Source organism: Podarcis muralis, chromosome 8, assembly GCF_964188315.1.
Source record: "Podarcis muralis chromosome 8, rPodMur119.hap1.1, whole genome shotgun sequence".
NCBI classification, from domain to species: domain Eukaryota; kingdom Metazoa; phylum Chordata; class Lepidosauria; order Squamata; family Lacertidae; genus Podarcis; species Podarcis muralis.
In genome coordinates this window covers 34,011,543-34,026,407 of record NC_135662.1, presented here as the reverse complement: position 1 = coordinate 34,026,407, position 14,865 = coordinate 34,011,543, and the positions used below count along the sequence as shown (strand labels likewise).

The 14,865-nt window shown below is 41.7% G+C and overlaps 1 protein-coding gene and 1 long non-coding RNA gene across 6 annotated transcripts in view; one reads left to right on the top strand and one right to left on the bottom strand.

The window, feature by feature from the left end:
- LOC144328693 (uncharacterized) overlaps positions 1–6,389 on the bottom strand; it is a 35,058-nt gene extending 28,669 nt beyond the window's left edge. The window contains exons 1-2 of the long non-coding RNA XR_013393900.1: positions 6,304–6,389; positions 425–484 (exon numbers count right to left, since the gene is read on the bottom strand). This is a non-coding gene — a long non-coding RNA (uncharacterized LOC144328693). The remainder of the gene's footprint in view (positions 1–424; positions 485–6,303) is intronic.
- C8H8orf34 (chromosome 8 C8orf34 homolog) overlaps positions 5,768–14,865 on the top strand; it is a 90,987-nt gene continuing 81,889 nt past the window's right edge. Inside the window, exon 1 of one of the 5 annotated variants that reach the window (XM_028736760.2) lies at positions 5,768–6,336. In XM_028736760.2, coding sequence (XP_028592593.2) covers positions 6,268–6,336 — 69 coding nt within the window. In that variant the 5' untranslated portion in view covers positions 5,768–6,267. Of the gene's footprint in view, positions 6,337–6,517; positions 6,603–14,865 lie in introns of those variants that run through there. The other 4 variants (XM_077932933.1, XM_028736762.2, XM_028736759.2 and 1 more) reach the window with 4 other exon arrangements.

Below are 14,865 nucleotides of genomic sequence, written 5' to 3'. Positions count from 1 at the left end.
CAAGAGACCTTTGTGAAACAATAAAACATACATGCCCGAGTTCAGCAGGGAAAAAAGAATTGAGGAGAAACTCAACTTTTTCATTCTTTATTAGGGAGACTGACATATAACTCTGAACTCTGCCAGATGGGCTGACTAAATAGAGTGCCTCAGTAAAAAAACCATAAAAGCTGATTTCATTCTAAATTTATTAGAAACTGTGTATCATGTTGCTATGAAATCTGCCTGCAAAGAACTAATAATTAATTCCAATTCTCAAACCTTGTTAAAACAGTAATTAATCCACATTCTGCTTTATTGGTACAAATAAAATGAAACCAGCAAGAAAGCTATTGGCAATAATTCTTACACTCTTAAGGGGAAAAAGAGGTATAGAATATTCATGCAATTAGTAGTTGTAGCATTAAAAAAAATGAAATAGTACCTGCAGGAACTTCTGATCTGCATTGGCACGTGAAGTGGGGCAGGGTTTTTTTTCTTGAACCTTTGGGATAGAATCAGTGAAAAGAACAAAGACCAGTTTAAAATCTTGGCAGATTACTTTTGTGTTATAATTATACTTGTTGCTGTTTAGTCGTTTAGTCGTGTCCGACTCTTCGTGACCCCATGGACCAGAGAATGGGGTTATAATGATACACTAGTGTCCAAATTAAGTATTTCATTATAAACACTTATTTGCTAGCACATAGAATTGTAATGTGATCTGATGTGGAAAAAAATAGCAAACTCTGAAGTAATATATTTCTGAATGATCTGCAAGCTGAGCCTTGAATACTCACTATTCATTTTTCAAGGCTGTGTACAACTAGCACAATTAAGTGCACAATTAAGCATTTCTAAAATGGGTCAGTTATTATTTCTGTAGACCTAGAACATGATCATGGGTAATGTATGCACAGGAAATATTCATTTTCATCTGTACCCGAAAATATCAATGTCTATATATATTCTGCATAAATAGAGTATTCCCTTACTAAACAAAAGAAGTCCCTCACATCACAGGTTTCAATTATGCAATGCAGTTCTGAATTGTGGCCTGCTGTAAGGAGAAACACAAGAGCTAAAGTTGGTCAAGGCAGAATGCTTGATTATGGTAAGTTTCTAATACTGTATTTTGTAGACAGGAATGTGTAACTGTACACATGCCCCCTCTAGTGGCTTAATAGGTGGTATGAATTTGCTCCATCCAGAGGGCTGGGTTACTACTATGTAAAAACCAAAGGTCCAAATTTCAGTCTCCAATCTTCATGTAGAACCATGAAAGATGAACTTTTGTGGTTCTACATGGGGAATGGGGGCAGAAACCTCAAACTCTGGTACTTGCTTAGTAACATCTCCAAATGGCTAGAGCAAATACTCCCTATAAAGTTTAGCAGAGCTATTCCAAGCCTCAATTCTGTAGTGAATTCAGTAAACTGAATGGGAAATGTACCTTTGAGCCAATAGTTCACCCCACCTTCAATAAAGGGACCATTTTGCCCCCATCTTCTTGTTCTTTGATATTTCTGGCATTTATTGCTGGAAGGGTATCAAGAGAGACTGGAAATGAAAGCTAAAGATCCTGGTGTTTAAAAATCTGGAAATAAGGCTCACTAATTTATGAAGAACTATATAATTTGGAAAGAGTCATAATATCTTCTCTAATCTCTCTCAAACTACTATATATTTTTTAACATGGAGCAGGTTTGCTCTGCCCACAACCAATAGTTTTGAATGCAATGTGCTATGTGCATCCATTTTATTGATTCATAATGATGTGACCCAATGGATCAGCCATGGAATGTACCAGGGTTTTTGTTTCATATCTAAAAACTTCTACCATATTTTTCTGATCCTTCCAACTCTGTATTTGTAAAAGAATAAGAGGCAGGAGTCAATCCATTTATCTTAGTTATGTTTTGAAGGCTTAAATATGTTTCATTTATGAACACACTTGATTGGATGAGAAAGAATGGGCTTTGATTAAGGTTTAATCTGGGCAATTCTCCATGACATCAACCTTGACAAAGGAACAGAAATTTATGGTCATTTCAGAATTCTGTTTGAGGACCTTTTTTGTATTGCAAGTTTACTCCAATCTATAATCTGAAGTGATTTTGTATTAACAAATGCCTTTTGGAACATTGATCTTTCAAGATACAGCAAAGTTGGAGAGTTCTGTAAGAACGCAGGGAATTTTCAATAAAAGACAAAGAATGTATCCTACACATCCATTGTATTTAAAAACCTTTTCATTGTTTGTCTTTATGTTTTAGCAACATTCTCCTCAAACTCTTTTTAGAATTCCTTATTGTCTGCTTACATTACTTACAGCAATTGAACTTGATACAATGAAATATGTTTCAGATACCCAGATGAAACTGGAAAAAGAAGTTCCATACATAGCATATGGATCAACTTGTAATCAGAATAGAATGACTTGGCACTTCATGTTTGTGTCCTTTGCAGAAAGCCAAATTATCACTTCAATTTCTTTTTCTTCTAGTGCTTACACAATCAATTCTTTCTGCAGAACACGTATTTTATTAGGCACTCAAGTATTTAAATCTAGTTCTGATTTTCCTGTGATGACTGAGGGTTCATTATAGCCCCATAAACGGAAATGGCGAGTCCTCAGTATTTTTTAATGTATCACACAGTTCAAAGATGCATGAGACACTTCTGAAACTCTATAAACATTATCAGAATAGCCACAACTTATGAAAACACAACAAATCGGTTTAAGAGCTCGTGTAATTCAGTAGACAGAATATTGGGTTTTCAAGATTACTCTCAAGACTCTACTCTCAACCAACTTAGAAGCTTCAAAGGTTGCAAGAACTAAACTCCACTTAATACACCAAGAGTTGGATCCAGACTTTATGCTTATAGCTTATTAACTGAAATCAATGGGACTAACTCTAAGCATGAAATCCTAACCCCACTTACCTTGATGTGAGCCCCACTGAATTCAACAGGACTCACTTGTGAGTAGATATAATTAGGACTGCACTGGAAGTCTGGTTCCAACCCTAACAGAGCAATCCAAACACCTCTTAGACCTGGTTATGGGGGTTTTAGATTGAACAGAGGTGCTGCCCCATTCAGCTTTGCTGGCTGAGCCAGAATCCCACCAATAGAGTGATGCAAGCATCACTTCATTGGAACCAATCCCTCACTTCCACTCATGTTCCAAGAGTGGAGATGAGTCAGCCTGGGATCCACTGATGGCATCAGGCCCAATCCAGATCCAATCGGTGTGCCAGTATTGAACTGGCACATGGATCTGGCCAAATTGTTCTGCCCCTTCTCCTGTTTCCATCACCATGAATGGCTGAGCTGTGGAGGTGGCTCTGCCAGTTGGGAAGACGATGTGGGTTTGGATGGTACCTTAAGGCTGCAATCCCAAAGACATGTACCTGAAAGTAAGCCACACTGAACTCAATGAGATTGCGTTGTGTTATTATTTATTATTATTATTATTATTATTATTATTATTATTATTATTATTATTATTATTATTATTACTACTACTAAAAAACCTATACCAATTGCCCAGTGGGTGCTGGTCCACTAGAACTACTGGGGCACAGACCTCCTCCCAAAAATGTCAAGCAATTAAAAAAAGGTGTTCCTCAAACTTTCAAAGCCACACACTCTTTCCTGTTCCACACACATTATATACTTCCTTTGGACTATAGAGGCATTTCTGCCAACCTCCGGTTCCCTTGACTAATCAGCTCTCTGGACCACTCAGCCAATCCTAATCAAAAGCATATCAATGCAAAGAGATCTCCCTCATGCGTCTCTAAGCAGAAAAAGGATGTGACAAAGTGGGTTGGTGGAAAGTCTGTCCTATTAGGAAAGCTCTTACTCCATCTGTTGTTATGAGGCATGTCCAGCACAGCCATGGGATGAGTCTCGACTGCTTCAAAAACAGCTCTATGTGGTGGTATTAGCATAAGATTCATACATTGACTCTGAGAACGTTCAGTGTTGTTTCTCTGAAAGCCAGAAAAGCAACAAGAAGTTCCCTACTTTGAGGAGCCTTTTTATGGTTTAGTTTAGTATTTGGAAGATATTATCCCAAATCTCAGACAAGAAAAGGTTGATTATGATTAGTCTGGTGTAATGAACTCTACTCACGAGCTGAGATTATTACTGCACATTTGTGGGGCAGCTATGCATTGCAAATATTTTCTGATGCGCTCTGATGTGTCCTGACTCAAATGAAACAACAGTTATTTCCTTTTTCTGGTTTACTGATTGGAATACTTTGTTATTTTAATTCAGAGGAAAAAAGTGTTCTGGATATTAAATACTGTAGTTAAGTAGATTATGGGTGCAAGGAAAACTGCATACAACTAGAAGCAAGTGTTCCTCATATTTTATGTGCTTAGTTTTTCAGCAACAGATGCATAGGTGTAAACAATACATGAATTCAAAAACTGATACAGTATGGCTTAATTTCTAAGTGAGAGATATAGAGTCAATCTTGCCTGAAAACCATATTTAGGTCCTTACATGGAAGCTCTTTTCCTGTCCATGGATGTGCTGAAAATAATAATAACAACTGGTACTCTCTTTTTTAGAGGAAGAGCAGGAGATAATTGCACTCTGCATTACTCTGTGTAATGGCACTTTCTTAAGTAAGTGCTGTGCAAGTCCTATTGTGAGGAAAGTGGCAAAGTTAAAAACTGCAGCCCTACAAAGACAAAATATTAGTGGCTGCCTCTGCCAAAGCCCCAGCCTTAAAAGCTAGGGTAGGGAATCCCAGAGGCCTCTTTATCCAGCCCTCAGTACTATGTGGGCCGTACATCCGCTCTCCAGGCCTTCCTCTGCACCCTCCTTGAGTACTTTTTCTGTGCTAAAACTGTGAAACTGCCTCTTGCTCACCTGGATGGGTGTAGAAACCTCTGACAATTGCGTAGCTGGAATTGACTTTACAAAGTTATGAGTTGAATTCATTGTTCCGTCCCCTTTTCCCTTTGAGCCCACCCCGTAACTGACATGTGGCCCCCATCATATTCTTCAGGAGGGACTGTGTACCTTGCCCACCCGTGCCCTAAAGGTTTTAGGCCTATACACCTGAATAGTCCTTGGGAGTGACTTTTTAATGGAGTAGCGTGATTGATGGCAGCCCCTTCAGGTTGTGACAGGGGAGTCATGTCAGCGTATTCCAGAAGGGCTATTAAACATTCCTATTGGAGCTGTGTGCTTCAGTTATGGGGGGAAATGTCATGTACTCCTGAAAAGACCCTGTGGCGCAAATGGTTGAGGACAGGTGATTATTTATGGGAAATAAAGTAACATGGATCTGTTAAATACTATTATTCATATTTAAAGAAGATGCATCTTCACGGACTGTTAGGACACTTGCATAGTTCTCCAAAATTTCTACCCCTCCTCAGTATCTGAGAACCTCCAAAATAGGCAAAATAAAAAAATAAGATTCAGATTGAATATGAGGGGGGATGTTGGTCCCTCCATGCTTTGTAGCTTCCCCGGGGTTGTTTGCAACGGCCAAAAGGACCGTAGAGAATAAAAAAAAACCACGCGTGAAATTAAGGGTATCGTGGTTTGTGTTTCTGGCGTCCGAAAGCGTTTTCCCAAGTGACACCGAGCACGCGTTTTAGACTCGGAAGCGCCCTCCTCCGTGCCTGCCATCCCACCGCGCGCCCTCTCCCCGCAGCCCCTCCGTGGCTTCCCCACATTTTTCCACCGGGGGCGGGAGACGCCACGCCGCCTAGGAAACGGCTTTCCTCCTTTGCGAGGGAAGCGGCTCCCCCGTCTGGCCGCGCTTGGGAACGAGCCGCGCCGTTGCCATTGGCTTTGCGAGAGGCGCTGTCGCTAGGGAGGCGAAGCTTGGCGAGGCGGCTTCAGCTTGGAGCCGCGGCTCCGCTCCCTGTAACCAAGGAGCGAGTGTCTGTCGAGCAGCCAGGCAGCGCTCGCGCAAGGGCTGCTCCCGCCGCCTCCCTCCAAGCACCCGGCGCTCCAGGGCGGGAGAGACCCCAGCCTTTTCCCGCCTCGCAGCCTGGGCTGGGCTCGGCTCTGACGCGCGGGCGGGCTTCTAGGGAGGCGAGTTTGCGCCGTCCGCCGGACCTCTCCACGCCGGTCTCTCCGTCTCTGTCCCGCCGGCTCCTCCCCTCCCTCTCTCCTCTTTTTGCTTCACAGCAAAAGGGGACCTCGGGAGTCGCTGAAGCAGCAGCAGCAGCAGCAGCAGCAGCAGGAGCTGTTAACAACAACACGGCGACGCCAGCCCCTCGCCCCGGGCGGCAGCTGAATCTGATGGCGTCTCACCAGCAGAACAGGATTCAAGCCTACCTGGAGAAGAACAAGATCGGGCCCCTATTCGAGGTAAGGCGGCTTCGGGCCACCGGCTGGCTTGCCCCGAGCCCGGGGCGCTCGGCTCCTTTCGGCGGCAGCAGCAGCAGCAGCCGCCCTGAGCGCGCGCCATCCGCCTGGGCAAACGCGCGCGCGGGTCACGCCGAGTTAACTTTTAGCCTCGCCTTCAATTGAGATTGCGAGGCACACGAGTGAGTGACCGGTCTGAGGGCCGAGCGCCCGCGAGCGGGACTACCTGCTTACGTGTGTGTGTGTACCTCGCTGCAGGTTGCATGCAGGTATGCTTCACCTCAGAGTATTCACCTGTGCCTCCTGTTTCCCCCTCTCGCACACGCTCTTCGTTTTCCTCTCTTCCAAACTCTCCCTTCGCCCCCGCCCGTTTTCAGTTTAGGGTCGTGCTCCTGTTCTTTTGAGAATTGCACAGGAGGAGCATCTCATACCAAGAGCAACTTCTCTCCTCCCTACTGTGTTGCTGCACTTAGTATTCCTTCTGTTGTGCACCTGTTAAGGATAAAAAGCCCTGCTCACCAGTGACTCAGGCAACCTTCTTGCACGTTTTCTCTTTCTGGCAGGCAGGCAAGTCTTTCTCGGATGTTAATGCTACCTCTTTGCTTAACTGCATCCATATATATGTGCACCCTTTCTCCTACCATTTACTGTTCTCTTGCTATTAATCCACATGTTCTGTATTTGACCTGTCCTCTTTTTTTGTCTTTCCCACTGATACACATTCTTTCATCCTACATAGTTTTAATTTTATTTTTTACTGAGCTCCTTTGCCTGCATACATGTTCTCTGTTGCATGTGCTTCGTGTGTATACATTACCACTTGCACATCTCTCTTTGCAGCTCTCCTTCCTCTTCTCTTTATATGGGTCTAACATTTCAAACACTAAAACTGAGCAGTCACGTGTGTAGAGAGTGACAGTCGGTTCCATTGAAGGCATTCCTTGATTATTATTTTTCTGTCACTACGCTTGCTGAGAGTCAGCAAAACTGGACTGAGTTGGAATCATCTGTCACCTTTAGGCTGTCCAGCCTTTTGTGGATTACTGCCTGGCTCTGTGCGGGCAAATCCAGGGCAGAAAGTGTCCTGTTAGTTGCCAGGGCACAGGGTCAGAGAGTGACTTTGCGCTGCCCAGCCACGGAAGGCAGCCCGAGGCTGCTGTGCTTCACCCTCCCTGTCATGTCAATGTGAGGGATGGAAAGTGTTCTAGAGTCTCCCTGGACAGGGGGACTGGTGAGGGCTCCACATGCAGACTCAGCACATGGGAGTGTTTGCTTCAGGATATAATGCAAAAGCAGCATTGCTGTGCTCTGAGAGCAAACCAGAGGATAGCTGAGGACTTAAGCATGCTGCGCACGCCAGCATAGATAACACGAGAGCTATTATCTTCTTTTGACTGATCTGAAACAAAAATACCATGCGAGAGATTAATTCAGGATTTACTGGAAGCACAAAGCAGATTTTTTAAAAAAGAGAAGATAAGTTATAAAAGTGACCCGTCCCATTGGAGCATTTTAAGGCTTTATTTCTTTATGTCCTTCTGCATTTGCAATTATTCTGTTTGTTCTCCACAGGTTGCAGCATTTCTCTGTATAGGTTTTGCTTTGATATAAACATCCATAAAGAAAGGGCTGGCCAAATTTTCCTGTAACATTTTAAAGCAATTATGCTTTTAGTACTGTATTCATTTTTTTACCATTAATTTTTTTTGTGACACAAGCCTTGGTCTTATAAAAATGTAACTTATGTATGAAGAATTAAAAAAACTAACATGGATCTATTTATCCCAAAACCATTTTACCAAACTGCCAGGAAACTACTGCCAAGCTGTAATGAAAAATGTACTCATTGTAATACAAAGCGTATTCTGAAATGAAGTGGTACTACTGCTAAATAATATAGTGGCTGAGGATCAAAGAAGTGTCCAGTTCCCAACTTCAACTTCAATTTTTTTTGTTAACCTTTACAAGAGGTGTCAACTAGTTTTAATATTTAAGTTTTATTCACATTTTCCCCTCAAAATATTATGTTGCCATACTTCTAGTGGACCGTTAAGGAATCAGATTTTAGAATAATCTATTGTTTTTATGTCAGGGAAATCATACCTACTTAACTCTACTTGGTCTTTGTGAATGTGGGCAAAAAATAATTGAGCTGGAAGGGACATCAAAGGTCACTTAGTCCAAGCATCCTGCTATTTATTGCAGGAAATCCACTGTTACAGCATCTCTGATAGCTTATCACCCAGCCTTTGCTTAAAAACATCTAATGAAGGGATTCCACCCCCTTCCGAGGCAGCCTGTTCCATTTGTCAAATTGTTGTTTAGTCGTGTCCGACTCTTCGTGACCCCATGGACCAGGCACTCCTGTCTTCCACTGCCTCCCGCAGTTTGGTCAAACTCATGCTGGTAGCTTTGAGAACACTATCCAACCATCTTGTCCTCTGTCGTCCCCTTCTCCTTGTGCCCTCCATCTTTTCCAACATTAGGGTCTTTTCCAGGGAGTCTTCTTTTCTCATGAGGTGGCCAAAGTATTGGAGTCTCAGCTTCAGGATCTGTCCTTCCAGTGAGCACTCGGGGGTGATTTGTCAAATAGCTTGTACCAACCAGAAGTTCTTCCTAATGTTTAGTTGAAGTCCCCTTGTAATTTGTTGATTTGGGTTCCACCCTCTGGAGCAGCCTTTTTCAACCTACGCCCATCCCCTTCCTGAACTACAACTTCTATTATCCGTGTCCACTAGCCCTGCTTGCTAGGAATGATGGGAGTTGTAGTCCAACATCTGGGGGCTTGTGGTTGAGAAAGGCTGCTCTGGAATGACAGAACAAAGCATTATGTAACTTGTGGAAAATAGGAGCACAACACTAACAAATAAATATACTCAATTTAGAGAAGTATAAAACAGTAGTACATTATATATCTTTGACACATTCATGAGCCACTTATATAGAGGACTTAATAGTTGGAGTGAACTCTGTATGGCTTTTGGGTCTTGAGCACACTAACATAGCATAGCTAAATATCTGTAGCCTACTGGATTTTGACCAGTCTGGCATTTCCTTAGTAAGAGGAGCCTATGCATTTATTATTTGTTCTTATAGTTTGTCCTTCACCAAATGGACCCCAGGGCAAGTTGCAAAAATATCGCAATTAAAATGAATGCAATCTACAGTAATATAATAAAATAAAAGCACAGACACAAAATCAAAAGAACAGAACAGCAGTACAGAGCAGCAATGAACGAAGAGGGAGGACATCCACTCCATCAAAGTCCTGGGTAAAGAGATGAATCTTGATAAAGGGTTGAAAAGCATACATTGATGGTGCAAGATGGCACCTCAGAGGGGAGATCATTCTACAACCTGGAGGCTACTGCAGATAAAGGTCTCTCATGATGTGCCATCACAACTGAGGGTGGCAACAGCACCAGCGGGGACTCCACAGCTGAACTTAACAACTGGGTAGGTCAATGTGGCAAGAGAAACTCCTTCAGAAATCTGGGCCTCTGGTTGTTTAGGACTTACTGTGTCAACGTAAACACCTTAAATTGGACTCAGTAGCTAATTGTCAGTCAGTTCAGATTTTTCAAGGCCAGCGTAATATGTGTCCAACCAGAGACATTCTTCACTAGTTGCAGCTTCTAAACTGTCTTCATGTTCAGTGTTAAGGCAGCAATCCTAATTCCACTTACCTGGCAAAGCCCTATTGAATTCAATAGGGCTTAGTGCTAAGTAGACAGGGCTAGGATTGTGCTGTGATTTGAGATTTAGCCAGGTTGTTGCTGGCCCAGATCCGTAACCAGTGCACTATTCCAGCTCTATGAAGTGTTTCATAGAATCATGAACAGTCTTCTAAATATTCCTTTATAGACTCCAGACATGTTACCACTTTTAATATGGCCCTCTGGGCCAGGCAGCTGGGTTTGTGAGCCATTTTAATTGTACATTGTGGTGATGATTTTGATTTTGCAAATGCCCCAGAGTGATGCTAGTTCATGGGTATTGTGGATAACTAAAATGGTAGGCAGTTCACAGCTGCACACTATAGCCTAAAACATTACCACTGTCACCTCCAGTCCAGCAGTAGGTAAGTCTGCTGGGGTGGGGCTACTGATTTAGGAGGGGGCTCATAAGATGGTTGTATAGTGGGAACCCTCAAACATGTCCTCTTCAGCACCTCCTTCTCTAGAAAGTACAGCTATTACCTCCCCACCCCCAAGGTTCATATTTATTTCGGTTTCGATTTTGCCAACTTTGGCTTCATAACAACATTTTTAGTTAGTTGGTTTCTGTGGCTCACCAAACTAGTGTTTATCGTCTTCCTGAGGAGAAGACGAAGCCAAAAATGCATCATGAGAAATGTAGTTATGTTTAGGGGAAATTCCATTGATTTCTGTAAAAGAGCAGATATGGTTATTGACTTCTGTTAGTGAATGAAAAGTTCAAGTGGTGCAAACACACGAAAGCTTATACCCAGAACAAACTTAGTTGGTCTCTAAGGTGCTACTGGACATTTTAAAATTTTTTAAATTTGTTTTACTTCTGAGTAGGTATGTCTAGGATTGTGATGTAGAACAAATACCCCAAAGTGTTTGAAGATACATGTTCTAAAAATATTGCAAGTTTTGAAAATAGCAAAGATCAGATTCTTTTTGCAGATAACAAATATATATATATATTCAGATTTTACCTACTGAAATGGAACTGAGATTCAAGCTTTTGAATGCTAATTTTTCTCTGAGACACTCAGAATGCAGCAGTCTGTTCTAGAGAAATATTTAAAAATGGCTAAGCATAATATAATGCAGCATGAATTTTTTTAAAAAAATAAAAAGTGCTGATAAGGTGGCAGCACTTTAAGAAATAATAAAAAATTAATAGAAGTTAATATTAGCTATTATTGTAGAAAGGAAACCCAATACATTGGTAAGAAAAATACATTTTTGATTATCATATTTTTAATTCTGGCTCCCCACCTACCCTTTGTGCTTGTTTCACAGGAAATCCTATGCCTTTTCTTACTTTTAATATGTACTAGAACAAGGATACTGTAGTGTGCAAGCTTGTTTGCCAGCTGACTCATTAATGAGTGTCAGTTTATTCAAAATGTTCATGGTGAGCTTATATTAACAATGCTTTTCCTGCATCTAATTAAAGTACAAAGTACATTCTAAACTGCAAACAATATATATTTAATTGCATGGTCTAGACAGGAAATCTGCGCTAAGCTACCCCAAACGAACCCGGCCATCAGGGCAATACAAATGCACTTTAGTAAAGATGAAAAATATAGTGTTTAAGGATAATTTCTTTCCATAATACGTCCAAGAAATAGCTGGATAGCTGGTAAAACACATTCTTAATTTTACTAGTGTATTGGCTGAAATTTATTTTTCATGGGGGTGGTATTTTTCTTTTAAAATACCATAACCTGCAAAGCAGTGGTAAAGTTTGTTCCAAACACGATTCTGAATTTTTGTCCTCAAGGCTAATTTCTTATTCTTACTGACCGGCCCTAGTTTTGTCAGAAAATGCTATGTAATGTTTGTGATCAATGTGTTTATTTATGCATTTTAAAGGTTGCATTAGGCATTAGTGGGGGGTGGTGTGGAGCCACCCTCCAAACACTGGTGTCCCTGCTGCTTACCTGGAAGGAGTTCGGGTGGCGGCAAGGTTGGGGTTGCATGGATATAATAGTGGTAGCAACACCAGTGCTGGGAGGGCAGTTCCACCACATCACTACTGACATTAGGCTCACATTGGGTACTGTTATGAGTTGGGGGAGAGGGGGAGGAATAGGCTGTAGCCTGAGCCCCTTCTAATTCCTGGATCCAGCAAGTGGTAAAATCTAAGCAAAGATTCTAATTGTGGAAATAGGCAGACAAGTATCTTGGTAATGGTCCTCTAAGTATGGGCCCTTAGGGTAACAAAGGAAGTAGCCCTGTGCCACACAACAACTGGATGAGTGCCCTCCCCTCAACTTGCTGGTAGAAAGACAAAGGGCAGAGTTGAGAGTTAAGTGAGCTAGAAGCCAGAAGCAAACAGCAGGCTGGGAAGCCAGGGAGTCAGAGGCATGCCTAATTGTTGTTATTACCCGCCCATCTGTTGTGTGTTTGTATCCAAGGCTGTGGCTATGGGAGAAGCAAGACTCTTTTAGGGTATTAAGGATATACGTATATATGTGTAAATAAACCATATATCCTAAAGACACCGCAGTCTCCAGTGTGCCTCATTTCTAAAAGGAAACACGGACCCTGGGTAAGCTCCTGGAAAAGTAGCACTGGTTAGAATGATCTTGTGGCTGGGAAGTCCAGTAGGATCATGCTCTGAAGCGGTCTTTGCCTGCCTCCCTCTCTCCTGAAATCTTCCTCACACAGTTGATGGTAGATGGCCCTATTATTATTCTGGGGGTGGGGGATGCCTCAGAAGGCGGCATTCTGGGAAATCTACATGTGTGGTTTCCAACCTGGTGGAGAACTCTGGTAAGTTTTGTCTTCCTTACCCCTACAAAAATCAAAGAATAAAATGAGTCAGAAATCTGATTTAATGGCAGTATAGAGGACCTGTAACTAAGAAAAGCAGAGTAGAAGATGACAAGGGGCTTTTAAGGAAGGAAAAATTCAGAATGAATGTTTATTTTGAGAGGTAAATAGTAGCAAAGCTGTGCCCTGGCATATGTGTCTGTCGGTTTTTACATGTGCCTTATAGATTTACGCATTTTGGCCATACATCCTAACCTGGATTCCCTAATCAGAGGCTTAATTGATGTTTAGAATTAAGCTTTCCCCCCCCTTTTTTTTTTACTGCGCTTCACTTTTACTGGTTATGTATTATATAATCACACAATGAGCTCTTTCAGACACCAAGTTCTTTCTTGGACTGTCTCTTTTGCTGCAAGTGCATTTAGGATCACCATTCTGGGAATCACTAAACAAAAGTGACAGGGTTCATTTTCCTTACTCGAAGGGACTTTCAAATCTGTGCAAACTTTTAAAAAATGTTATGAAGACTATTTCCCTAATCTTTTATACTGGCCGAAGAATTTGTTTTTCAAGCGTTTGTGAGCTCAAAAGTGTTATTTGGAGGGCTTTCTTATGGCTGTAACCTGGTGAACATTTTGAGCTACAATTTTTGGGGAGGGCATAAATAGAAGTCTAGACTGTACATGTTCTTTCCACAACATTTTGTATTATATCAGTTTTGTCACCTGTGTAAAATGCTCCATTCTCAATGATGTGTGTTACACCTTGATTTCTTGCCCTTTTTTGAGGTCTGGTCTATACAGTACTTTATCCTGGCATGGTTCTGGCTCACTGTTTGTCTATTTTCTCTTGAATCTGGGGTATCTCCTCACAATGTTTGGGTTCTCATAGTCATGCGTACGCGTAGTCTTTTAAAACCTTATGGGGGGCGTGAGGGGAGATTGCATATTCCTTCTTGAGTTAACATGAAAGTGATGCATGCATGCTACAAGGAAACTGCAGAATCAGAATCTGTTCCCATTACCATGGGGAAATGTTGTATGCCATGGAGAATGGATAAAACCATCTGTGGGGACACTTAGAGAGTACGCATGAAGTGTTAACCGCGTGGCACATTCATTGTAATGATGACTGGAAGTTGGGCAATATGGGCACAGCTTGTTTCCGAGACACGGGGTTCTGGTGGCAGTCCTTATTTTACACAGCAAATGTGTTCCATGTGTGTACATCATTGTTTCTCATGGCAAACATGTAATATATTGATCACATATACTCATGAACATATTTCTGGGGCCCCTGCTATGGTTTTGGGTCCCAATATGCATGCAGATGTTTAGATATGTGAAAAACCTGTTTAAATGCACAGACATCCTTGATACTCAAAGTGTGGAACAGAGACATACTCTGTGGTTTCTATCCCAATTCAAAATCCATGCGCCACAGTTTCTCATGTGTCATCATTTCTGCAAAGAAAGTGTCCAAGCCTACCTACATTTGCATAATCTCCACAATCTGATTCACTTCATTCTTTTTTTGTCCTGTCTCCAAAATTGCCTGTAGTACAAAGAATATCCTGATGTTCATTCTGGTCAGGGTAACCATATTGTACATTTTCCTCCAGCTGGAAGCTGGAAAAACTGTGACATGGAGGCAGAATGCTTAAAACAGTATCAAATACACCCCCCCCCCCTTATATCTGTGGTCACTGATTTGGTTCACATGTTGCATTTGCTTATGGGTGATGGTGACTAGAGCTACTAGTTTGAAGGTAAGATGCCCTCAGTCATAGGCTGGAATAACAAAACGCAGCGTATCAAAATGACATGAAGAAATGAAAATACATACTTTCGTTACAGTAGTTCTTAGGATAATATTTCACAAAGCTACACAGCTGTCGAATAGTTAACCTGACATATTTGTGTCTGTGATTATGTCCTGTGAAAAAGCAAATTTCCTCACCTGTGGGAAACAGGAATTATGACTGAGATCAGTAATTTTGTCTGCAATGATCTTTCCTGATTGCTAAATCAATATAATTAGTTTTGACTACAGATTC